The 26,092-nt window shown below is 48.6% G+C and overlaps 1 protein-coding gene across 11 annotated transcripts in view; it reads right to left on the bottom strand.

The window, feature by feature from the left end:
- Window positions 1-26,092, bottom strand: part of DENND2B (DENN domain containing 2B) — a 173,206-nt gene that overhangs the window by 28,024 nt on the left and 119,090 nt on the right. For 9 of the 11 annotated variants that reach the window (XM_054523634.2, XM_063727858.1, XM_054523631.2 and 6 more), the window contains 2 exon segments: window positions 8,668-9,927; window positions 4,830-4,966 (listed from right to left, as the gene is read on the bottom strand). In XM_054523634.2, the coding sequence (XP_054379609.1) occupies window positions 4,830-4,966; window positions 8,668-9,927 (1,397 nt within the window). 11 annotated transcript variants of the gene reach the window in all.

Genomic DNA, 26,092 nt, shown 5'->3' with positions numbered 1-26,092 from the left:
ACCTCCCACTCCTCCCCATAACTCCTTTGGTCTTAACCACACATACAGCACTCCCCCAGCCCCAACCTAACTGGAAAAACCAGTTAGGAAAGGGGTGTGTGTATACACACAGGCACTGAGAATTTCTCCAAACACAGTCCTAAGCTTCCTGGACCACACCCATTACTAGGGTCCTGGGTCTGCAGCTTCCCTCCCCAACAACCTCCGGTTCCAACCAGCTGTTTCTCCTGGTTCTCAGCCTTTTTCCCTCTCTTACACAGGACAGAAAGGGCCAGGCTAAGAGCCCAACTCCCCAGCAAGATCGGATTGGGGCCTCTAAGGGGCTGGCTGTTGCCCACCCTCCAAGCCTTGACACCATTTCTCGACAGCCCCGGCACCTTCCCTGGGCTGCACCTCTTGGCTGTTTTGTTTCCCACTGCAACCTCCATCCCAGTGGGTGCCCTCTGCTCCTTACTGTTTCCCAGCCTGAGGGCAAATAAGGGAAGCAACCAGAGAGAGTGGAGGCTCAAAAGACTTCGCAGTCCAGGCTGACTGGCCCGGTCCCCAGCTTGCATCCCACTGAAGTTCCTGGAAATGCTCCCTCAGCCCAGGCTAGCTGATGGGAGTTGGAATCTGCAGGAATGCAGCTCAGGCGCCGAGGCCACTCCACATAATTCCTTAACAAGCTGCTTCCTTGGGTGCATTTTTAAGTGTCAGGCTCAGAATGCAAACATAAGGCCTTGTAGAATAGCAGCATCTTCCAGGGGCAGATGTCAGACGGGACAGGCGAGAAATAGCAGCCCAGGAAGCAGCAAGGCAGTAACTTTCTTTCCTAACTCCTTTTCTGCAAGTTAGCAAGGTAAACCTCAGTATGTTTGGGAGTACCCCACCCCAGCTCCTCAGGCATCATGCCTAGTGTAGGCAGGAAGCCAGTAAACCCCCCACAACCCCCATTCGAGTCCACTGTTCACAGAGAGACATGTTTGTCTTGGGGCCAACTGGCCCTCCACCTCTGACAGACAGGACTCCAGTCCAATCACCAGGACCCAAGATGGAGATGAGCACTAGGCTCTCTGCCTCCCAACAACTCCATTCCTGCATGCCTGCAGGAGCCTGATCCAGCGGGGTCAGAGTCATCCTTCACCCCACAGAGCACAGGCTGGGCCAAGACCAGAGAGACGGCTCCCAGGAAGTCCAAGCCACTGATCAGTCCTAGGCAAGACAGGAAACTGCCATTCTGAGTTCAGCAATAAGACACCCCCTGAAGCTTTGTGGGGAGCTCCAAACTCTCGGGCCTGTCCCCAGGGAAGGAAAAGGAAACCCACCAGAATCTAACAGAAAGAGAATATTTTCCTCTGTATTTCCCTCTGGCCTCCCTAGTCAGGTCCCAGAAATTCAGACTGGGCTGCTATGGGGACATAAAAAAGGAAAACACGCACAGAGCACTGTCCTAACTGCAGACTCCGGAAACCACCACCACCACCCCCACCACCCCACAAGGCCAAAGCAAAACCTAAACATCTGACGTAGTATATTCCCAAACTGGTGCCTGGGTCGCTCCCCTCCCTTTCTCCCACATCCTCCCCCTCTCTTCTTTCCCTGTTCTCGAAGTGCTCCAAAGATCCAGAAGCCAGGTGAGCAGCTACCTCTACCTTCTGCCCACACAGCGCTGACCCCTAGCTGTACTCAGCCACCCAAGAGGCAGCCAAGCTGCTCCCATATTTTTTTTTTAACTCCTCATGCAACACCCAGAGTGGAAGAGAGTCCTCCCTAATGAGTGGGGAGGCAGCTCTGTTGCCCCACCCCCTCCCTACCTCCTATTGCAGGGTACATTCTCATTCACTCTAGTTTGGCAGAACTGCAATGTGTCAGTTTGCTGCCCAGGACCCTGGGAGCACCCAGTGTGGCTGCTGCCATGGGCAGAAAGAGCTGTGTTTTTCTGATGTCCCTTGACTATGCTGGGTGCTGGCAATCCTGTGGTCCTCCTGTTCTCTATTATCTGACAAGAATTTCCTGTGGGGATACGTTCTTGAATCATCTGAACTGAAATAATTTGAGAAAGGGACAGCTTCAACCATTTCTCTCTGTCCAGAGTTCCACCATCCAGGGCTCTGTTCAGGATTTTTTGGGGCAATGTTTGGGGGGCAGAATTTTGGAAGAACTGTCCTGGGAAACACAGCTGTTCCCCAGGCCTTCTTAGGTCAGGTTTGAGAGAAGGGAAAGAGGAGGGCAAGTGTGCCTAGGCCTCTGCCTACTCACTCATTCGGGAGGACTTTCTTCCACTCTGGGATGTTGGTCTTGCACAAGGAGGTGAGAAATACAGGAACAGCACTGGCTGCCTCTTGGGTGGCTGAGTAGAACTGGGGTATGGGCTGGAGTTGGGGCATCTTCCTTAACTGCCCACCTGGCTTCTGGATCTTTTGTTCTGATGCCCCTAGCTCTTGACCTCTGCTCTGGGTGGCCTGTAGGTACAAAGCTGTCTTTTCCCCAGTGGTAAGGGAAAGGGCCTCCCTCCCCAAACTCTTTTGCGGTTCTAGGGACCTCATCCCCACAGTCTTCCTGCTGTGACCCAGTTTTGCATGGCTACATACTATACACTCTGTTCCTGGGAAAGCAGTGTCCCTGCAGGTCCCGGCATGGCTGCTGTCTCCCCAGAAACACTGGCCCAGCAAGTGGTAAGGAAACGGCTATGAAACCAATGGCTCAGATCAAATAAGGGAACAGATGGCCCTCTCTTCATAAGATTCCAGGCTTCTAAGCTGGCCGGGCGTGGTGGCTCATGCCTGTAATCCCAGCACTTTGGGAGACCGAGGCGGGCAGATCACGAGGCCAGGAGATCGAGACCATCCTGGCTAACACGGTGAAACCCTGTCTCTACTAAAAATACAAAAAAATTAGCCAGGTGTGGTGACGGGCACCTGTAGTCCCAGCTGCTGGGGAGGCTGAGGCAGGAGAATGGCATGAACCCGGGAGGCGGAGCTTGCAGTGAGCCGAGATTGCACCACTGCACTCCAGCCTGGGCGACAGAGCGAGACTCCATCTCAAAAAAAAAAAAAAAAAGAAAAGAAAAAGATTCCAGGCTTCTGAGAATCTGGAGGGTTCCCTCTACCCTGGGCCACTTCTCTCTCTCATATATTAACTAACACCACATTCTTCAGATTCAAGGCCCAAGACAGAGGCAAGACAGGGACATAGAGAGGGAGCCAGCAAGCAGGCAGCACACAGCCTCTCTCCTCCTCACTGACCTACACTGATATGCACACTTCACTTGAGCAGAATCAAAGCCCCTTACTGAAGAGGATGCTAATAGAATTGAAATGAACGCCAAAAAACAAAACAAATGCAACCCAGGCTAGAGCATCTATCTTTCATCTGATCCGTGAACACAAGTTTGCCAATACCATGTCTTCCCACCTGTTGGAAGACAAATCTCAATGGAGTCTTGCATTTCTGCCCTTCTTCTGAACAAGAGGAACTGACAGTCCAAACTGACAGTTCCAAACCCAAAATAAAGGGTATTTATACAGCAAACAGCCTTGGAAGACAGAGATAGTGTCTCTCTTCAGGGCAGAGGCAGATTTGTTTCCTGACCAGAGTGATAAAGATAATGTCTCCTCCAAGGACAAAGGTTAGGCAGGTTTGCCAGCAGTCTCTGAAAAGACTGGGGTTTCCTACGCTTGGGCTCCCCAGCTGGGACATGGACCCACAGTGTGTGCAGCTTCCACCTGGGCCTTCTCCACACCGCCCCATGGGACTTAGGCACAAGGGGAAACCCGTGTGAACAAGAAGCTCATGCTGCCTGCTGTGCCATGAGTAATAAAGTCCTCTGTGACCCAGGGGTCTCGTGTCTTCTGCCAGCACCCATGAAACTGGGGCAATGAAATGTGTTAGCTTGTACAATAGACTGAATGTTTCTGTCCCCCAAAAGTCCTATGTTGAAACACAGGTGAGGCCTCTGGGAGGTGATTAGTCATGAGTACAGGGCCTTCACCAATTAGGGCCCTTTTAAAAGAGACCCCAGGGAACTCCCTCTGCCCCTTCCACCATGTAAGAACACAGAAAGAAGATGGCCATCTCTGAGCAGGTAGCAGGCCTGCACCAGACACTCAATCTTATTTAATTCTAACAATAACCTTATGAAGTATTATTACTTTTTTTTTTTTTTTTTTGAGATGGAGTTTCACTCATGTTGCCCAGGCTGGAGTGCAATGGCACGATCTCAGCTCACTGCAACCTCCGCCTCCCGGGTTCAAGCAATCCTCCTGCCTCAGCCTCCCTAGCAGTTGGGATTACAGGTGCCTACCACCATGCTCAGCTAATTTTTTGTATTTTTAGTAGAGATGGAGGCTGGTCTCGAACTCCTGACCTTAGGTGATCCACCAGCCTCGGCCTCCCAAAGTGCTGGGATTACAGGCGTGAGCCACCATGCCCGGCTCGAAATATTATTACTATTATTGTTGTTGTTAATATAGTCACATCATCACATTATAAGAGAAAAGCAGAGTCTTCACAAAAGTTAAGTGATTTGCCTTAAGGGCACACAGCTAAGGAAGAGGGCCTGTTGGACTTCAAAGCCTTCCAAAAATAAAGGAAAGGAATGATGTCGTTTTCTCCTTCTCGTGTCCCCAAAGGTCCTTTGGATTTCAGTTCATTCAAGAGCCAGGCTTTTAATCACAAAGCCGCTCTGTCTTTGCTAAGGTGCTTCCCCTGATGTCCCATTCCAGGAGGAGTTCCAGAAGGTGGGACCATGCCTGCTCACAGTGAAGGAGGTCAATCTAGGTGTCTCCTCCTGTTCCTGTTCTTCTGCAGCCCCCTGAGATGACCCAGCCGCCACCTCTGCCATTGCTTACCCACAATATCTTCATAGGCATTTTCTTCTAAAGTGCTTTTGGATCCAAACTTGGGTTGGTTCTCAGTACCATTCTCAGTGGGAGAAGAGGGGTACAGGGACTGGAGACTGGATGCATCCTCAAACTCAAAGGATTTTCTGTGGATAACAAGAGCAAGAGTCATTCCTGCTGAATCAGATCTCTGCTGCCTTGCTAGGGAATGTCCATGGCAACAGCAAAGACCATAGGCCCTCCTCATAAAGCCAGCTTCTGAAAGAGCATCAAGGTGGGTCCAAACTTACCATCCAAATGAAGAGACAGATGGTCTGAAAGGCCCCAGCCTGGGTGCCTGCAATGTGCCTTATCCTGAATAATACCGCTATTAGATAACAACTACCCCAGCTTAAAAGCATGCTGTTCCAGGTGCTACGTCAAATGCACCTTTACATGTGTTATCTCATGAATCTTCACAACAGTGCCATCAGTATTGTGACATCTTGTGAAAGAGGAGATGGAAGTGACAGAGGCATGATTCTCCCAGGCGACGTCTCACTCCAGGGCCTGAGCTCTTAACTATAATTTTGGCCTCAAGCCCTAGAGAATATCCTCCTTGAGAAGTGTCTGTGATTCCACTGGAATTGAGTGCCTGGTCTGCCTCTGGGGTCTCACATCCTCATCTGCATCCTAGCTGGGGACTCCTGCCACTGCACTAAGCAGGTAGGAAGGCTCAACACTGGGAGGGTCCCACTCAGGGCTTTCAGGGGGTTGGAAAAGCAGTTGTTGCTGGGTGGTTTGTTGAAGCAGGAAGGGCTGAGCCCTTAAAACAAAAAAGACCACTGCCAAGGTAGAGCTGGGAGGACAATTTGCAGCCAGAAGCTGCTTCCAAAACCAAGCTTCCCTTCAGCTAGCTTGCTCCTTTCCATCCCTTGGACAACCTTCCTCTCTACTGTACAATTTCAAGACCACAGCTTGTTGTCTCCTAAGACACCCTGAGCCTACAGCACTCTCTGACCCTCTCCTTCATGGGAGAGGTACGTCCCTCATCTGAGACCCCAACTGCACCCTCTCCCTCTCCAAGGCAAGTGCCCGCAGGCTCCTGGGGAGGGAGAGAAGGAAAGGCACTGACTGGATCCCTCCTCCCACCCATGAACACCTCCCTCTTCTTTGGGGCACCATCAGACCTTTCAGCCAATAGAGCCCTTTTTCTCTTGTTTACTAACAGCTTCTCCTGAGAGTCCTAGGGTGTAGGTAAAGGGCTAAAAGTGTCCTGAAGGCTACAGCTTGTTCTTAGCTTGCCTGCCCCTACCCTGCCCCAAGCACTCAACACAATCGAACACTCTTTATATTGGCATCTCCTCCCTGTGCCTCTGTGACACATTCCCTCCTGGCTTTCAACTAACTCTCTGGCCACTACTTTTCAGACTCTTGTGAGGGGTTCTCCTTTTCCTTTTGCCTTTTAAGTGTCCGGGTCTCTTAGAGCTCTGTCTTAAAAACTCTTTCTCACTCTGCACTTTCTAGGGACCAAATATCCATGGGCCATTGCCATATCTACCATCTCTATCTTGATGACTCCCAAATTTCTGTCTTTGGCCCAGATTCTCAACTAGTTAAACATCCAATGGCTGAGCACAGTGGTTCGCAAATGTTGGCCCAGGACCAGAGTTAGTGTGAGAGCAAGTTTTCTTTGGCATATACAGTAGACTCAGCATCGTATGCAGGTAGCCCTCAAGTCAGTAAATAAGACACAAATCACGTTCAGTCAAATTATCCTTGAAAATCCGCCAGGAAGGTGTCACACTGAGGACCAACATGCTGTCTCTCATTAAAACTAATAGTTTCTCCCCAGGTTTTTTTTTTTTTTTTGGCTGAATGCCAGAAGAAACACTTGGCTTGGCTTGCATTTTACACACACACACACACATTTTTTTGAGAGACAAGGTCTTGCGCTGTTGCCCAGGCTAGAGTGCAGTGGTGTGATCATACTCGCTGTACCCTCAAACTCCTGGGCTCAAGCTATCCTCCCTCCTCAGCCTCCCAAGTAGCTGGGACTACAGGCACATGCCAACACTCCAGCTAATTTTTTAAATTTTTTGTAGAGGTGAGGTCTCATTATGTTGCCCAGGCTGTCTCGAACTCCTCGTCTTAAACGATCCTCCCACTTTAGCCTCCCAAAGTGCTGGGATTATAGGTGTGAGCCACCGTGTCACCTGGACTGCATTTTTTTTTTAAATAAAAAAGTATATTAAATATAAGAATCACACTTGGTATAACAGACACAAACTTACCATCTCTACTCCTCATGGAACATGTTCACTGTGTGAAATGGCATACAGAACAGACTGCACTTCTAGAACTGTTTCTCTTTTTCCAAGAGCACAAATTTAAGTTTGCTAAGTTAATTCTTACATGAAGGGATTCCTCCATATATGGTATATGTGTGTATATATTATATATAAATGCAGTGTGGGGTGGAATATGTGTAAAACCTTCAGGCTGATGAACTCTCCCCTCACTCCCTTTGGTCACCTAGCCAACTGCTTTTGGCTCTTCTAAATTTAGCTCAGCAACTCCCTCTATGAGAAGCCTCCCTTCTCTCCCCCATCTAACTCAGATGCCCCTTCTCTGGGTCTCTGCGGCCTCCTGCACTGCCATGAGTTACGGCATGTATGACATTATCTATGATTTATCTGTGCACCAGACCACGAAGTCCTTGAATGGAAGAACCATGTCCTATTTGCCTCTGCGTCCCCTTGACCAGCACAATCTTGGTGCACAGCAGGCTCTAGATGAATGTTTATAGAAATGGATGAATAAGGACAAAGCAAACACTCTTGGCAGGCCGTTTAAGAATTAAAGAGCCAGTGAGCATTCTGAGGTGGACTCAAACACGGGATTACCCTTAGCCACGGGCTGTTCCGGCTCCAGGGTCTGAATCTTTGAAATTTCTTCCTTTCTGCACATGGCAGGAAAGTTTATATATGAGATGGGATATGTTAGATGAAGCCTGAAGTGTGGGGACAGACTAAAGAATCCCCAGAAGTGAAACAAACCTGAATACCCATCTGTCGTGGGGTTAGATGAGAAAGGCAGTAAGGTGTAGGAGGATAAGTATTCCGAAGGAAGCTCACTCCCAGCCTACCCTGATTCAGAGAACAAGACGCCTGCCAGCTTTCACCAATTCCAATAGCTCCAGCTCCAAGTTACTGGGGAGACAGCCCTTGGTAATCTGGGGTTAGAAATCCTGAGACTGACCAGGAAACCAACGTGAGCCTCGGAACAGACTCATTCTTGTTTTACTCCTTTTTTCATCAATCTCCCCAATAATCCCCTCTTGATATAGGCCCAGGGTTCGTATATGGCCAGGAGGCCCTCAGGAGAGAGGGAATTGTGTTAAATTTGCTGACACTACCATGTTAATGATAAAATGCAGTATTCAGATAATGCTTCATTCAAAGAAATTAATTTCTAGTGCTCGTACTTCAGGTGCTGGGAGGCTAAGATCCTACTAGTCCGCAAAGGACTGCCTGCTTTACCTACTCCCAACAGAAGACTGAGGAAGCTACAACAGGGGCAGGACACAGCCCAGCTCTACCCCAAAGGCCAAACCCAGCCAATACCTTCAGTGACCAGCACTCAGGTCCCAAGTATCCTGTAAGCATTCCCACTCATGTCCAAGTATCTTGTAAGAGCAGAACAATCTCATTTTTCACTACCACAACTACCACCTAACAATTATTCAGTACTTCAGAGCTTACGAAGCACTACTGACTGCGACCCTTCCTACAATCTGTGTTTGCATTGTCCATTTAAAAGAAAGCCACGGTATTCAGCTACAACACACCGGAGGGGTATGCATTACCTGCTCTGGGACTTGCGGTGACCACGCATGTCCTTCTTGGGTCTCCGGGTGACTGGCGGGGCTGGGGTGGAGGGCAAGGGGGGTGGAGCAGCAGGTGTGGGTGAAGGAGGTAGACCATTGCTGGGCTTACTCTTGGGGTTCTTGTCAGCCTCGTATTCAAAGGTGCGCTTGGGTTTGGGGACAGGGTTCACAGCGGGATCAGGGGAACTCTTCGATGGCAGCCGCTGGGAGCTAGGGCTATTTCCAGGGGTCCCGGGCTTAGTGGAACCACTGCCTTCCCTCTCTGGGGGTGGGCCCGCCTCCCCCCCAACACCAGCCACTCCGACTGCCCGGTTGCCAGCGCTCACACTCGCGCCCCCTGCCGGCTCCTCCAAAGAGCCCAAGGTTCCAGTCTTCCTTTTCCCCCGGTCCACGCTGTAGCAGCTGCTGGGGAGCTGGGGGAGCCCCCGGCCTGGCTGCTCCTTCAGGGCCTGTTCAATTTTCTGGATCCGGCTCAGCACTGCTGAGCTCTCCTTCCTGCTGCCATGCCCCCTGAGGAAGGCGCTGGGCTCACTCCGGCCCAGCCGTTTCTCCAGCCGGTAGAAAGAGTCCCGGACAGGGAGCGCCTCTCCCTCCTCCTCAGTCTCTGGGTAGGAACACTCGGAGAAGGTCCTGCTCATCCTCCGGAGGCCCTTGAAATCAAAGGTCTTTTCTGAGCTGCAGGGGGACGGCACCACGCTGGGACAGCCCAGGCTGGGACAGCCCTCACTGGCCGCCCACTCGCTCCCAGAGCCCTCCCGCTTCTCTCCACACATGCTCATCCTGGGCGACACCTCTCGGCGACCTTCCCATGCTGAGATCTTCTCCCGGATGCCCAGGCTGTGGGCGCGGGTACCGGTACGGGTCAGCAAGACGCCCCGGGGGCCAGCTGCTGGCCCCGGGAATGGCGTGCTCTGGGCAAGGGGGAGGCAGGCAGCTACCCCTGCTACATCCTGGGCTGCGCCTTGGACATTCTCCTTCTGGGCTTCTCTCTTGCACGCCGAAGGGCTTCTGTCCAAATAACCGAAGCTGGTGGTCTTGAAGGGACAGGTGGGCGGGGAAGTATCTGGGGAGGGATCTTGAGGATTCTGGGGTGAAGGAGCTGGGGGGTGCCGGTCCTTGAGGAGCACCCGGGAGCTGGAGTGGCTGGGGTACCTGCAGGCTGAGGTTTCACTATCACTGAGCGGGTAGATGGGACTCCTTGGTGGGGAGAGAACTGGAGGTGGAGAGACTGACTGAGACCTAGGGGCAAAACAAAACAAAGGAAAAGAAAAGAAAATGGCAGTGAGTGGCTGACCAACCAGTGGCATCCTGTTTTATTCTTACAGAACTCAGCATCTTTTTCCTGGAGGACTCTCAAAGAGTACTCTATTCAAGTAATATACCTTGAAGGCTGTCTTCAAGGAGAGCAATAGCTCCTTAATCACAGCAGGCCAAACTCAACAGGCCTCTCTGCCCAAACCATCCCCAGGCACCCTGAGTAATGTCTGAAACAGACACCTGTTCTGTGCCAAGCAAGAGCATCCCAAGAGTCTACATCTGCCAGTAAGAGGACAGAAAGCCCAGTGGTGTGCTGCCACATGCTTAACAACCAGTTCTCAGAAGGTGCGGTGGCTCATGCCTGTAATCCCAGCACTTAGAGAGGCAGAGGCAAGACGATCGCTTGAGCCCAGCAGTTCAAGACCAGCCTGGGCAACATAGTGAGACTCTGTGTACGGCAAAAAGAGGGAAAAAGGGACCAAAAAACCCAAAACCAAACAAGTCTGAACAACCAGCTCTCTAGGGGCAACAGCAGATTGGTAGCACTTGCCAATTTTGGTAGTATAAATATTCCAACTATGGCTGAGCTACCAATATGACGTCACTGGCTGTGGAGTTGAGAAGAGATGCCACTAATCAGCTCTTGTGAACTGGTGCAAGGTGGTTCTTGAACACCACTCCCTGAAGTAGCCCCCAAATACACTCAAACCCTTTGATCTTTTCCCTTAACAAGACTCTGTCTCCCCTGGGACTTCTGCTACTAGACATAACATCTCACTTTTTCATGTTGGGTTCTGACCAGAATTAGAATCCCTGAGGGCCTCAGGAAGGTGAGAAGCGCTCCTCAGGAAAGAATCTTTTCCACTCTGTCATTGAGGAAGCCAATGGGGTGGTGAGGCCAACTCCTTAGGCAGCTCCACCCTCCAGCAGTGGCATCACATCCAATAATTGGCATCTACCATGTCCCAGCTCCAAATCTATATGCAGATCTTGGCAAATACAAGGAACAATTCTGAATAAATGTTTTTACATATGTTAACTCATTTAATCTTCCTGAAAATTCTATGAGGTTATCATGTTTATTATCTTCATTTTACAAATAAAAAACACTAAGGCACAGAAAGGTTTAATATCTCATCCGAGGTCACTCAGCTGGTAAGTGAAACCAGGACATGAACTTCCACTACACTGGGCTGCCTCTCTGAAGAGGAAGCAGTGCCTCTGCCACTTCCTGAACTGCCAGGGCCCTGAGGCAGCTCAAGAGAAATCCCCACAGCACTTCGCACACCCCTGCCACAGCACTTGTAAGTATCAAGGGACTTCTTGGTCTTCCCTACTAGACCATGGTTTCTTCTAGGCCCAGGGACAAACAGATAGTGTCTGGAAGGTGCTCGGTGAATGATGAAGAGCAAAAGGAAGGGAAAGGTGAGCTTATTGAAGAGAACCATGAGCATACTTCCTCTTGGGCACACTTTTCTAGTTGTCCACTAGAGTAACCACTGTCAACTTTCAGAATTCTTTCCAAACAATTTCAGTTCAAAAACAGCAGGATTTGCCAACACTGCACAGCACAAGGCCTACCTGACCCTAAGGCCGTGGCCCTCAGCTCTGGCTGCCCAGCCTCTCAGGCTCCGGAATGCCATGCTATCCACAGGAAGGCAGCCAGCTGCCCCTAAGCCAGGCTGCTGTCACTGCTTGCTCACACACAGAAAACTGGAGTTTGGGTGAGTCAGGGATTGGCTGACAATTCCCTGCTGGGTCACAGGCCTCTGGCTGCCCCCAATCAACAGGAAACCTCAACATGCTTAAGTTGTTTTTCAAAGGGCAAGTCAAACAAGAGCCATCCCATGTGTATATGGGCACAGATGAGAGAAATTCAGTGCCCAGCCAAGCCAATGACCAAAGAGGCTCTGCTCAGTGAGGAGGTGTGAACAGAGTAAGCCTCAGCACTCCCTGGGGTAGGGAGTGGCAGGGCAAGTCACCAGGCTTGAGGCGGGGGGAGATCCCAACTTCCTCACAGCTCATGGAGGCCTTAGGTCTCTCTTATTTTATAGAACCATAAATACAAAAGGTCATCAGTCCAGCCCCTAAGTGAATGAGTGTCTGTGCTACACAAAGGACTCTGTTTTAGTTCTCAACTGAAGATGCATTTGACAGAGGACAATTTCATTTGTTTATTCATTTGACAAATACTTAGTGAGCACCTACTCTGTGCTAGGCCTGTTCTAGGTGCTAGATACAAGAATAAACAAAACAGACATAAATTCATGTTCTCATGAAGCTTATATTCTACTGGGAGATGGCAGGCACCTAATGAGACTCACAATCTCTTGGGAAGCCTTTTTAAACTATACATGCCTCACCCGCTCAGGCACCTTGATATGTGGTTCCCTAGGGCTGTGTCTCCCCAGCGGCCCAGGAGAGAATTCACCAGTCCATGTAACCACTGTTACTTATGGTAGTGTGGGGCATGGCTCCTTGGGATAGGAAAATGATTCAGGGCCTCTGGTCCATCTGATCCCAGCATGCTTTCAGAAAGAATGATTCTATAACTTCCCTTAGTGGCTCCAGCACGAATAAATCCTCACAGGTTAAGAACTTTCTCTCAATGCCTGCCCTGCTTGAACTGAGGTTTCATTTCTCCCCTCTCGTGCAGCATAAAATAGAGAGTAGACTGGCCCTTTCCTCTGAAGGTCCTGTCTTTGGTGTCACTGCTGACCTGGGACCCACGGCTTCACGTGCTACCCTTGCCCCAGCCTCCCCACCACAGGCCAGGCCCAGTGCACTGTACCACAGAGGAGCCTGCCTGTGCTGACTTGAAGCCCCGTATCACAGAGGAGGCACCAGTCACTCACTCCAAGGTCTGGTAAACAATAAAGATAAGGCTCTGCCCTCCTGTGGTGACATTCTTACTTGAGGGTAGAATTCTCTGTTATCTGTCTGCATGTTTCTGATTCTACCTGTTAGTAGCAAATGGACTCACACTCTGAACATCCAGTTTCGTTTCTTCAAAACTGTTCCACATTTTACATCACAGGGTTGTCATATTGAGCCAATGAGACCATGGATGTGAAATGCTCATTATCATTAGTACTGTTTTCTGTTTGTTTGTTTGTTTTTTATCAGGTTATGGCTAGCCAGTCAGTCTCAACAGAGGGTAAGAACATCACAGCCTTGGGGTTCAAGTTTCAGTGTAGCCACTTATAAGCTTCATGACTTTGAGCAAGTAATCTTCTCTCCCTAAGCCTCAGTTTCCTTAACTATAAAATGGGTGTTGAAAGATCACATATCTCGGCCAGGTGCAGTGGCTCACGCCTGTAATCCCGGCACTTTGGGAGGCTGAGACAGGTGGATCACCTGAGGTCAGGAGTTCAAGACCAGCCTGGCCAACATGGCGAAACCCCGTCTCTACTAAAAATAACAAAAATTAGCTGGGTGTGGTGGCAGGCACCTGTAATCCCAGTGACTCGGGAGGCTGAGGCAGGAGAATCGCTTGAACCCAGGAGGCGGAGGTTGCAGTGAGCCGAGATCATGCCACTGCACTCCAGCCTGGGCAACAAGAGTGAAAACAAGAGTCGCAAAAAAAAGATCACATATCTCAGAGAATCCCTGTGAGCTTGGGGCCTAACACACAACGTTCCACCTTAGCTTGATAATTACTAATATTCACAAGGGGCTGACTCTTCAGAGTAATCACCTGGGAAATTTGGTCAGTTTTCCACTGTCAATGGATCCTGAACGTTGTCGGGGCAGGGGGGTGGGGGGGCGGGGAGTATATCAAATATGACCATGAATTCTCGGCAGCTCAGGCTATGGAAAGGTGGAGTCTATTGCTCTGTCACTTGAATCTTGGTTGATCTTGGTGATTTGCTTTGAGTATAATACAATGTGGTGGTAGAAATTGAAATTGTTCAAATTCTAAACTTGAGGCCTCAAGAGGCCTTGTAGTTTCTCCCTTTACCCACCTGGAATGCTGCCCTGACACCGTCACATAAGGAAGCCAGTCTAGTCTTTTAGAGGACGAGAGGTCCCATGGAATGTGACCAAGGCACCTCTGTCAATAGCCAGCCTACAACTGCCTGACTCATGAATGAGGCCACCTTGGACCCAGACCCAGCCGGACACAGCTACATGAGTGCGCCCAGGGGAAACCAGCGGAGGAACCACCGGAAAACCCAAAGAAATGTGAGAAACAATCAACTGTGTTAAGCCACTAAGTTTTGGGGTGATTTGCTCCACGGCAGTAGTAAAAAGATGCAGGTGGGAAAGGCCACGCCTGCGTATCATTGGCCCATCTCATCCCAGTGCAGAGCCACCGCCCTGGCCTTCCTTCCCCACTTCCCCACAGGCCAGCTTAGCTTCCATGATGTCTGGATTGGATCTCTCTCTCACTACTACAGGCTCTGATGCTCTTATGCGGGCACCCCCTGAAAGTGGAGCTAGTTCAGCCACCCTAAGAATCAGCTTCCATCAGTCTTTGCTCCCAGGCTGAAGGAGGGTCAGGAGAGTCTCACCTAGAGAGGGAACACTAGGGAGGCTTCAGGAGGGACACAATGGGAGCCAGGTGTCAGGATGCCTAGATCCTCGTGACAAAGAGTTTGCACAGCAGGTGGCATCCCCTGGCATAGACGGGAGAGAGTGCTCATTCCTGGGCTTCAGTTCCTCTCTGTCTAGTTGTTTCCTAGTTCCTCAAACTGAGACTGGGAGGGAAAGTAAGATCATTCTCCCCTGTTGGACAAGAGGAGACCACGGCCAAGAGAAGGGCAGGGCCTGCCTTCGGATGCCACCATGGGAGCAAAGCCACTGAAATCTCTAGCTTCACTTCTTCCTGGTTCCTAGGCCAGCTCCTTGCTAGCCTTCTCTGCATCTGAACAAAGGAAGCCACCTATCACCAAGACCACAGTGTGCAACCCCACCAGGCCGGAGATACATTTTGGCTCTCCATCCATTCAACCAGATATATTGAACACCAAGTCTATTCCAGGCACTATTTTAGGCTGAGGTGGGAGGACTGCTACAGCCTGGGAGGTCAAGGCTGCAGCAAGCCACGATCATACCACTGCACTCCAGCCTGGGCAACAGAGTGAGACCTTGTCTCAAAAGAAAAAAAAAGGATCAGCAGAGACTAAAAAAAGACAAAGTCTCTTTTTCTATAGGTTACATTCTGGTAGAGGCACATCAAGTTGTCTTATTTGTTTAGAGTGAGCAGATAATAAATCAACTCTGTGAGATGGTTTGGGGGCCAATAAAGAAGAATAAAAAGGGGAAAGGGATCAGAGATGAGCAGTGGGGATGAGTTGTTGTTTTATATAAGGAGGTCAGGGAAGCCCCTCTTGCCAGGGGACACATGAACACAACCCGAAGGAAGTGAGCAATGTGTCTATCCAAGGGAGGAATGTTCCAGACAGAAAGTGCAGTAGGGCAAAGATAACCACATGCCTACTGTATTCCAGGGACAACAAGGAGGCCAGTGTGGCCAGAGTGGAGGGAAACAACGCAGTGTGGGCTGGAGATGAGCCTGAGAGACACCATAAGCCACATCATCGAAGGCCCCACGGGCCACTGATAAGACTTGGGCTTACACTCTCAAGAGAAGGAAGCTCTTGAATGAGTGTGAGCAGGACAGTGACAGAATCTGACTTCACATCAGAGGACGACAGGCAGGGGTACAAAGGTGGCAACAAGGAGACTATTTAGAAGGCCACTGCGGCAATCCAGACAAGCGATTATTATGATGACTTGGATCAGAAGGGTAGTGGTAGAGACGGATCTACTTTGAGGGCTGGGCCAATGCGATTTGCTGATGGGTTGGATGAGCAGTGAGAGACACAAAAGGGAAGTCTAGGACAGCATCAGGATATTTGGCCTGAGCACTGGTAGAATAGAGTCTGGGTTATAAATTTCAATATGGGAGTCATTAGTGGTATACAGAAATATTTAAAACCGTGTGGCCAAATGAAATCCTCTAGAGCGTAAGTGTAGCTAAAGAAGTCCAAGTGCTGGGACGTTCCAGTGTTTCGGGGTCTGGACAAGGAAGAACTAGCCAAGGAGACCGATTGAGAAGAGCATTTAGCGAAAAAAGAAGAAAACCATGAAGAGTGATGTCCTGAGACACTCAAGAAATAGGGAGTGATCAACTGAGTCAAACCTGCCAACAACTAAGTAACAGAAGGACTGAGAAATGATTTAAAACATGGAGGTCACTGTGACCTGACGAAGAGAGGTTTTGGTAGAGAGGTAGGAAGGGAAGCATGACTGGAAAAATTCAAGAAAAGGGAGGAGAAGCAGTGGAGACAGAGTTCAGACAACTCTTTTAGAGTTTTCCTAAAAAAGGAACAAAGAAATGGGATGGTAGCTGGAGAAGAATATGGCATAATGGAAGCATCTTTCTCTCTCTTTTTCTTTCTGTCTCTCTCTCTCTCTTTCTCTCTCTCCTTCCTTTCCTCCCTCCCTCATTTCTTTTCTTTCTTTCATTCTTTCTTCTCTTCCTCTCCTTCCTCTCCTTCCTCTTCTTCCTCTCCTTCCTCTCCTTCCTCTCTCTCACAGGGTCTTGCTCTGTCACTCAGGCTGGAGTACATAGCTCACTGTAACCCAAAAATCCTGGGCTCAAGCCATCTTCCCATCTTAGCCTCATGAATAGCTGGGACTACAGGCTCATGCCATCAGGTCCAGCTAATTTTTTTTTTTCCACAGATGGGGCTCTCACTATGTTGCCCAGATAGGTCTTGAAGTCCTGGCCTCCAGTGATCTTCCTGCCTTGGCCTCCCAAAGTGCTGGGATTGCAGGCATGAACCACCATGCCAACCTTGTGACTGTAATTGGAATGATCCGGTAGAGAGGGAAAGGTTGTCAATGCAGACACAGAGGGCACAAATGCAGGAATAACATCCTTGAGTAGGCAACGAAGAGGTGGGGACCCAATGCCCATCTAAAAGGGCTGGCCTTACACTAGCACCCACTTTCCCATGTGCCTGAGCTGGACATCTGCTCTCACAGTCTCGTCCCCATGCTGCTTTATGCTTCAGTTGATCACTCCCTGTTTCTTGCGCGTCTCAGAACATCACTCTTCATGGTTTTCTTCTTTTCTCACTAAATGCTCTTCTCAGTAGGTCTCCTTGGCTAGTTCTTCTTCCTCGTCCAGACCCCAAAACACTGGAACGTCCCAGCGCTTGGACTTCTCTAGCTACACTTAACGGTCTAGAGAAACTCATTCCAGAGAGGGGAGAAAAGGTCAGAGTTTGTTCCCCTCCTGCTTCAAGCATCTGGATCCAGCCCTCTCCCCAAACACATTGATCTACTTGATGACTATGTCCTATCAATTCTACTTCCTAACATCTCTCAGGTGTGTCCCCCTCCTCCCCATCCCTACTGCTACTGCTACTTCTTTGGTCTCTTAAGTCCTCTTTCTGCCTTCAGTCTTAAATCAGTTTTGGTCCATCCTCTCATCTTCTGACATTTTCCCAAAATGAAAAGCTGATCATGCTTGAAACTCCTCATATCTACAGAATAAAATGCAAATTCATTGGCATTGTTGACGAGGCCCCCATGAGCTGGTCCCTGCCTATTTTCCCCTTCATCATCCCACATTGTTTTCCCTCCCTATCAATCCTGTATCCCACCCTTAGGCACATCAAACTCTTAGCTTTTTCACACCCTACCCCCTTTCAGGTAGAGATGGCCTATGCAGAGGCCTCCAGTGGGGAAACGTCTGTGATGGCATGTATTAACACTGCATTGCACCAGACTGTTTCCTCTCCCTTACTAGACTATGAGTGAGCCCACCTGAAGGTGGTAACAGTATCTTGTTAATCTTGATATCCCCTGCAAAGTGCCTAGAACTTAAAAGGAATTATTATTTGTGTTGAATGACTAAATGAATGAAAATGTAAATAGTTAAAAACCCAGGCCTCTTGTATGCCTGCTCACGACATTGTCTGCAGACTTCCCCTTTCTTTCTCTTTGTGGTTATGAGCTGAAGAACAACAGAGAAAGGTACACGAAGCACTCGGTGCAGCCCAGTATCGCCGTCAGCCCCTGAAGCCCTCTCCCACTAGGCATGAAAGCTACACACTGGCTGGGTCCTGGTCCCATCACTTTCTGGGTGTGCTCATGGGCAAGCCCTCTAAGTTCTCTGTGCCTCAGGTTCTTTAACTATAAACACAGACAACACTTACTCTGAGTGTCCTCACACACCAGCTGTGTGGCTAAGATGATGCAAATCTCTAACAGTGTTTGAACACTATAAATCATTCCATAAAGGTAAAATAAATAATTTTTAAAAGTAAATACAAAGCAGCCATCAGACACCCAAGACTGCTCTTATCATCTCTCTGTTATTCTACAATCCCAGAGTATGCCCCTGGGAGGCAGACACTGTAGAACTGGGCACTTGTGCCGTGGCCTTGTCAGCAGGCAGCCAGTTCTGCCGCTCAACACAGGCATGGATGCCAACACTGCAGCATGCAACTGGCCAAAACCAACATTTTAAGGAGAGATGAAGTAAGATGAACAGATAAAAGAAAGCAGGGGAGAATGCAAAGGACATTTAAAAGAAACAGAGCACCATAAATGCACACACACACACAAATACGTAAGACACATAATTAGGATGGAAAGAATATGAGCTAAGGTATGGAAAGAGAAATAAATTTAAAGAAAAAGTACTGTGGGCCAGACATGGTGGCTCATGCCTCTAATTCCAACACTTTGAGAGGCCAAAGTGGGAAGATCACTTGAGCCCAGGAGTTGGAGACCAGCCTAGCCAACATAGTAAAACTCCATCTCTACAAAAAAAAATATTTAAAAATTAGCTGGGTGTGATGGCATGCCCCCGTGGTCCCAGCTACTCAAGAGGCTGAGGCAGGAGGATCCTTGAGCCCAGGAGGTCAAGGCTGCAGTTAGCCATGGTTATACCACTGCACTCTAGCCTGGGCAACAAAGTGAGATTCTATCTCAAAAATTAAAAAAGAAAAAAAAAAAGAAACAAGAAAAGAAAAAGCATCATGTGTACATGTGCACATGCACACAGACAGAAAGTGAGAGTTAAAGTGCATAATATTCCCTCTGGTACTGTCTCATAGGAACACGCCCCAATCCCTGGGCTAGTGACACAGGCCCCTCTTCGGTAACACAAGAAGTATTTGTGCTAAGGAATGCCCCATATATTGTCAGGTGCCCCGAGGAACTTTTTTGGAGGGAAGGCTGTCTTTAGTCCTTGATGAACCTGGCATGCTCCAAGTTGCTCTGCTTTTTCTGGTCATAGGGCTACTACAAGTGTTAGTAACAAGAAGGGACTAAGCTGGAGCTAGTTGGGAAAAAGTCCTAGTAGTCCTGGAAATAGCCTGAGAGGTACCAGGATGTGTTATGAGTGCCATGAAGTGAGCCTGTCTGCAGGTGAAGGTTATACAGGGCTCAGTGTCCAAAATGCTTCCATCCCTACTAAGCAATGTCTAGCCTGCTTCAAATGAAACTGCCTGGAAGGTGGCCGGCCATTCAGCATTCTCGGGCTTCTCAACTAAGGGCCCTGTTGGCTTGGCGGCGTCACCATCCTCCTGCCACTCAGTGACTGCCCCAATTCTGGGGATGGCATTCTCACTGTGCTACCCTAAAGCCATACTCTGAGCATGGAGGAGAAAAAGGAGGAAGAGTGCCTGAGTCAGCAAGTCCAAGAGTTTGTTCCCCAGCTTAGAGCAGAAACTTGCCCAGTAACAAGACATAGACATCCCATTCCAGAAAAGTCCTGAGAAAAAGCCAAAAGACAGGGTGATACTCACAACTTGGCTTTCTTGCTCCCAAAGCAAGCATCTCAAACAGTTGTGAGCCCTCAACAGGGTCCAGGGCAGCCTCAGCCCCCAACTGGGGCTATAACTAGGCCACCATCTATAGAGATTTTCCAGGTCCCTACAGCTTGTCAGGGTTAAGTGAAAGGTAGTGAGAGTCACAGCATAAATTGAGTTGCCTTTTCAATTCCAGAAAGCACATCTAAGAATCTACGGAAGCCACACCTGTCTGCCCCCAAGCTGATTTCTAAGGAAGCACCAAGTGGACCACTGAGCTCTTCTCTGGGAGGGAATGATGAACTCTCTAAGTAGTAGTGGCAAGTGAACAGAGAGAGAATACTGACACTGCAGAAGCCCTCTCTGACGTTACTGATCCCTGACAGGAACATCCCCAGTGCCCTAGTCCAGTAAAGACTGGGCTGCTGTATAAAGCAGAGCCAGGCATTAGACAAAGCTAAGAGGGAGGCAAATCCGATTCCAGGAAACCATGCCAATGGCACCTGTGGTGGTTTTAAAACGTGGTCCCCAAATTCTTTGACATGCCTCCAGTCAAAATAACCCCTCCTCTTAAATCTGGGCTCTGTTACTGCTTGACTGATAGCATACAATACAAGTCATGTGGTGCTACTTTTCAGGCCCAGGCCTAAAAATATCAGCAGCTCCTAATTCCTATCTCCCATGCTAGGAGCAAGCCCAGGCCATGTAGAGAGGGTACGTGTAGGTGTTCTGGCTGCCAGTCCCAGGTAAAGTCCCAGCAGCAGCTAGAATCCCCCAGACGTGGGGTTAAGACATCTCCAGGTGATACCAGCCCCTAGCTACTGAGCCACCCTAAGCCTTGAAGTCTTTTACTTTTTTTTTTTTTTTTTTTTGAGAGACAGTGTCTCACTCTCTTGCCAGGCTGGAGTGCAGTGGCAAGATCTCAGCTCACTGAAGGCTCGAATTCTTGGGCTCAAGCGAGCGTCCCGCCTCAGCCTCATGAGTAGCTGGGACCACAGGTGCATTCCAGCACAGCCGGCTAATTTTATTATTATTACTAGTTTTTGTACAGACAGGGTCTTGCTATGTTGCCCAGACTGGTCTTGAACTCCTGGGCTCAAGTGACCCTTATGCCTCAGCCTCCCAAAGTGCTGGGATTACAAGCGTGAGCCACCGTGCCCGGCCAGCCTTGAAGTCTTTTTAGCCAAGGCAGACATCATGGAGCAGGGGCAAGCCATCCCTGCAGTGCTCTGTCTGAATTCCTAATCCATGGAGTCTGGGAGCATAAGAACATGTTGTTTTACGCCATTAAATTTTTTTTTTGAGGCGGGTGGTTGGCATTAGATGTCTGGAATATATTTTGGCACCTGCAAGAGAGGTGCTATTGAAACAAAATCTTAAAACAGTGACTTTTGGGCTGTCAGTAGGGGCTTAACGGAAAGTAAGGAAATGCTATTAGAAGCTAGAGGAGAAGGAACCCTTACAGTGTTGAAAAGCTTGTCAACTGTGGTAACGTAGATAATAGGAAATATAGCTAATAAATCTGATGAACTAGCTAAGGAGATCTGCAGGCAAAGTGCTGAAGGTGCCATCTGACTTGCTCTAGCTGCCTACAGCAAAAAAGAGAAAAGAGGTAAACTAAGAAGGAGCTGTTTCGTTGTTAAAATTTTAAGGAATCACAAATGAGAAACGGCTTGCTGGTTTTCACTTCCAGTCTCTCTAGGCAGGAAAACATTCTCAAATTAAGAAATGGCTTCCAGATTGTGGTGGCCGGGCGCAGTGGCTCATGCCTGTAATCCCAGCACTTTGGGAGGCTGAGATGGGCGGATCACCTGAGGTCAGGAGTTTGAGACCAGCCTGACCAACATGGAGAAACCCCGTCTCTACTAAAAATACAAAATTAGCCAGGAATGGTGGTGCATGGCTGTAATCCCAGCTACTTGGCAGGCTGAGGCAGGAGAATCGCTTGAACCCGGGAGGCGGAGGTTGCAGTGAGATGAGATCGCGCCATTGCGCTCCAGCCGGGGCAACAAGAGCAAAACTCCGTCTCAAAAAAAAAAAGAAAAGAAAAGAAATGGCTTCCAGATTGTGGTGATGGTTTTATTGAGTACGTGTGTGTGTGAGTGTGTGTGTGAAAACTCAAACTGTATACTTTAAATTATATAATTTACTGTACTTTAATTGTCCCTCAATAAATCTGTTTAAAAAAATCTACAGTGAGACTGAAAAACCCTTTGTTAAGACCCCAAAAACTGGCCAGGCGCGGTGGCTCATGCCTGTAATTCCAGCACTTTGTGAGGCTGAGGCGGGTGGATCACCTGAGGTTTGAGACCAGCCTGGTCAACATGGCAAAACCCCGTCTCTATTAAAAATGCAAAAATTAGCTGGGCGTGGTGGCTCATGCCTGTAATCCCAGCTACTTGGGAGGCTGAGGCAGGAGAATCACTTGAACCTGGTTGGCAGAGGCTGCAGTGAGCCGAGATCATGCTACTGCACTCCAGCCTGGGTGACAGAGTGAGACTCTGTCTCAAAAAAAAAAACAAATAAAAATTTTAAAAAATTACTTAAAGTGTTGCCTCATAGAACAGACAGACAGACAAAAGGCCTCCTAAGAATCTTATGAGTGGGTCCTGTAAATCCTCTCTGAAGACAGTAAGGCTCCTAAGAATCTTAAAAACCTTTGTCCCATAGCAATCTCACAAGAAATCCAAATCGAAGTAGAGAGGGGCTTATCTGTTCTTTTTTTTTTTTCTTTGAAACAAAGTCTGGCCCCCAGGCTGGAGTGCAGTGGCTCCATCATGGCTCACTGCAGCCTCGACCTCCCAGGCTCAAGCGATCCTCCCACCTCAGCCTCCAGAGGAGCTGGGACTACAGGTATGCACTACCATGCCTGATTAATTTTTTTTTTGTAGAGATGGGGTCTCACTATGTCGCCCAGGCTGGTATCGAACTCCTGAGTGCAAGCAATCCTCCCACCTCAGCCTCCCAAAGTGCTGGCATTACAGGTATGAACTACTGCACCTGGCCAAGGGGCTTATCTTGAAGTGATTTGTATGTGTGCCTTTTGCTATTATAATGGATTATAAAATGATTCATAAGAAACTCATGAAGGTTTTGTTTTTTTTTTTTGCGGGGGGACATAGTTTTGCTTTTGTTGCCCAGGCTAGAGTAGAGTGCAATGGCATGATGTCGGCTCACTGCAACCTCCGCCTCCTGGGTTCAAGGGATTCTCCTGCCTCAGCCTCCCGAGTAGCTGGGATTACAGGTGTGTACCACCACGCCCAGCTAATTTTTGTATTTTTAGTAGAGATGGGGTTTCTCCATGTTGGTCAGGCTGGTCTTGAACTCCCGATCTCAGGTGATCCACCCGCCTCGGCCCCCCAAAGTGCTGGGATTACAGGCGTCAGCCACCGCGCCGGGCCAACCCATGAAGTTTTTAAAGGAAATGTATCAGCTTGGAGTTAAAAGAGCAGAGACAGTACAAAATGAAGAAAAGACTTCGGGCCCTTAACATATTATGGGCATGAAGCAGATGGAGAAACTACTCACCTGCAATAATGAGCTACTTCTATGGAAAAGAAAAGATGAGTCAGAGGGCAGAACCAAAAGCCCAGAGGGTGCAGCTAGAGACAAGGTAAATGAATCAACACCTAGTCAAAGAATTGGCAACAGCTGTCCCACTGAATATAAGAAATACATCAAACCAGTGACTGCTGGGTACCTCTTATTTTCCCCTTTTTGAAAAGAAGCATATTCAGTGGTTACCCTAAGCCTGTCCCACCAGTGTATTTTGGGTAGCAGATATACATTCTCTTTAAGTTACAGGTCTTCACAGCAAGAGAAACAGTACTTAAGGAGCTGCACACAAGGAATGAACCTGCGCCCCAAAAGTCTCATCTACATCCGGACCTGATTTTTTTTTTTTTAAGACAGGGTCTCAGTCTATGCCCAAGCTGAAGTGCAGGACAATCTTGGCTCACTGCTACCTCCATCTCCCAGGCTCAAGAATCCTCCCGCCTTAGCTTCTAGAGGAGCTGGGGCTACAGGCATGCACCACCACACCCAGCCAACTTTTTTATTTTTGGTAGAGATATTTTCTCTACCTGGGCAACAACATATTTTCACTATGTTGTTGCCCAGGCTGGTCTTGAATTCCCAGGCTCAAGTGATCCTCCCACCCCAATCTCCAGAGTAGCTGGGACTACAGGTGTGCACCACCACATCCAGCAAATTTTTGTATTTTTTGTAGAGACGGGTTTTTTCCATGTTGCCCAGGCTGGTCTCAAACCCCTGGGCTCAAGCGATCTGCCTGCCTCAGCCTCCCCAAGCGCTGGGATTAGAGGCGTGAGCCACCACACCCGGCCCTATCTGGACCTGATTTTGGTGACAGGATTCCATTGTAATAGACTTCAAGCTGATGCCATGAATAAGAGGAGACCTCAGATTTTAGGGGAGAGAGTGAGTATATTTTGCATCTGGGAAAGATGTGAATTGTTGCGATCAGAGGGCAGACTGTATTTTCCAAAGACAGGTAGGTACCACAACCTATCCCATTCCACATACCTTCTTATAAACAGATGTTGATATTCCTCTCAGCAGGTGGTGGAAATTATCTTCCCTTCTCTTGAACTTGGGCAGCCCTTTGTTACTGTCTTAATCAATACAGTACAATAGAAGATAAACTATCTGACTTTTGAGGCTAGCTCATTAAAATGCCATGCATTTTTGCCTTGTTCTCTTGGGATTCTTACTCTTGGAACCCAGATATCATGCTATGAAGGCATGCTGCCAAGTGTGGAGGTGATGTGCAGGTGTTCCCTAGCTTTAGTCCCAGCTGACCGCCAGCATCAACTGTCACACATGTAAGCCTTCAGATGATTTCAGCCCCTAGCCATTGAGTCACCCATAACTTTCAAGCTACCCCAGCTGATGCTGCAAGGAACAGACACACGCTTTCCTTGCTGAGCCCTACCCAAATTGCAATTGGTGGGCAAAACAAATATTATTCTAAGCCACTAAGTTTGGGATCATTTGTTATGCAGCAATAAATAACCAGACCAGTACTGACAGCATCATGGTTGGATTCCAGGAAGCATCTCGAGTAACAGGGGCTGAGGCCACAGGGCCTCCTGAGGGGGGCCTGCCATGGCCAGGACAGGCCCTGCAGCACTATCTTTTACCCACAGCTACTCAGAAGATTTTTCTTGTCTTTAAACTCTTAGCTTCCCCCTGATCTAAGGCACAGGGTCCAAATCTGTGCCTACATTGGCCATGGAACCTCAAGACATCTCTGGATTTCACTGTATCACAAACTGAGGCCACTCTCTGCATAAAAACCTGCAAATATGAGTTGAAATTAGGGCTCCACTGCCGATTAGCTGTGTGGGCTTACAGGTTCCTCATTTGTAATGTAAGTTACTGAGCCAGATATATCTCAAGATCCCTTCCAACTCCAACATCCCAACAGAGAATGTATCAGGCCTTCAAAGAGTTCCAGCTGAGTAGAGGAAATAAGACCCACACAAATAACCACTTTATGAGATACTATATGATGAGTGCCATTTGGCCGTTTTGAACCAAAGATTCTGAGTGAATGCAGAGGAGGGAGGGATTTGTCTTAGTTGGGTGGTCAAGAAAAACACTGGGAGAGAAGTGAATAATTGCATCCAGATTGGCAGAAATGTAAGGTTTGCATTAGAGAACAGTGAACTATTAGGGCAGAAAGAAAGACCAGGGCCAGATCATGAAAAGCCCTGCAAACCAGGCTAAGTTTGACTTTATCATGGATAGCAGTACTTTGGGGGCAGGAAGATCCCAGGAGTGCTCATAGGAAGGGAATATATTGGGATAATAAAATAACGGAAGGATGAAGAGAGGCAGGCTTGAGTACCTCTTCCTACTAGTTTTGTATCCTTAAGGAGTACCTCCTCTTTTCTGTGCCTCAGTTTCCCAATCTGTAAATCAAATGGGTTGGACTGAATGAGCTACAAAGCCCCCTTTCAGCTCTGCCTTTCTAAGAAACTACAGACTAGATGAAAACAGAGTCCAAAGCTAAGATGACCCATTAGGAAGGTACTATAAGGACTCAAGTAGTACAACAGCCTATGCTTTAAGAGGCTGCTCTCCCATCTATCTAGTTGACTAATCAACAAATAGCTAATGGCTTCTATGTGCCAGGCATTGTTCCAGGCTCTAGGCACACAGAAAGACATCAAAGTCCTTGCCCTCAAGAATTCTATATTCTCACAGACACTCAGATTTTCAGCTCCCACCACAAGCAAAGTTCTCAAACTCAAGGCTGATATAGTCTGTTATTTCCAAGTTGCAATGACCCAGGTGCTGGAGTTTCATAGTGAAGAAGCTGGGGAGGAAATCAGCAGGTCTTCAGAGAA

This window comes from Pongo abelii, chromosome 9 (assembly GCF_028885655.2).
Source record: "Pongo abelii isolate AG06213 chromosome 9, NHGRI_mPonAbe1-v2.0_pri, whole genome shotgun sequence".
NCBI lineage: Eukaryota > Metazoa > Chordata > Mammalia > Primates > Hominidae > Pongo > Pongo abelii.
Note: the sequence above shows the minus strand (reverse complement) of the source record. Positions and strands in the feature narration are given on the sequence as shown.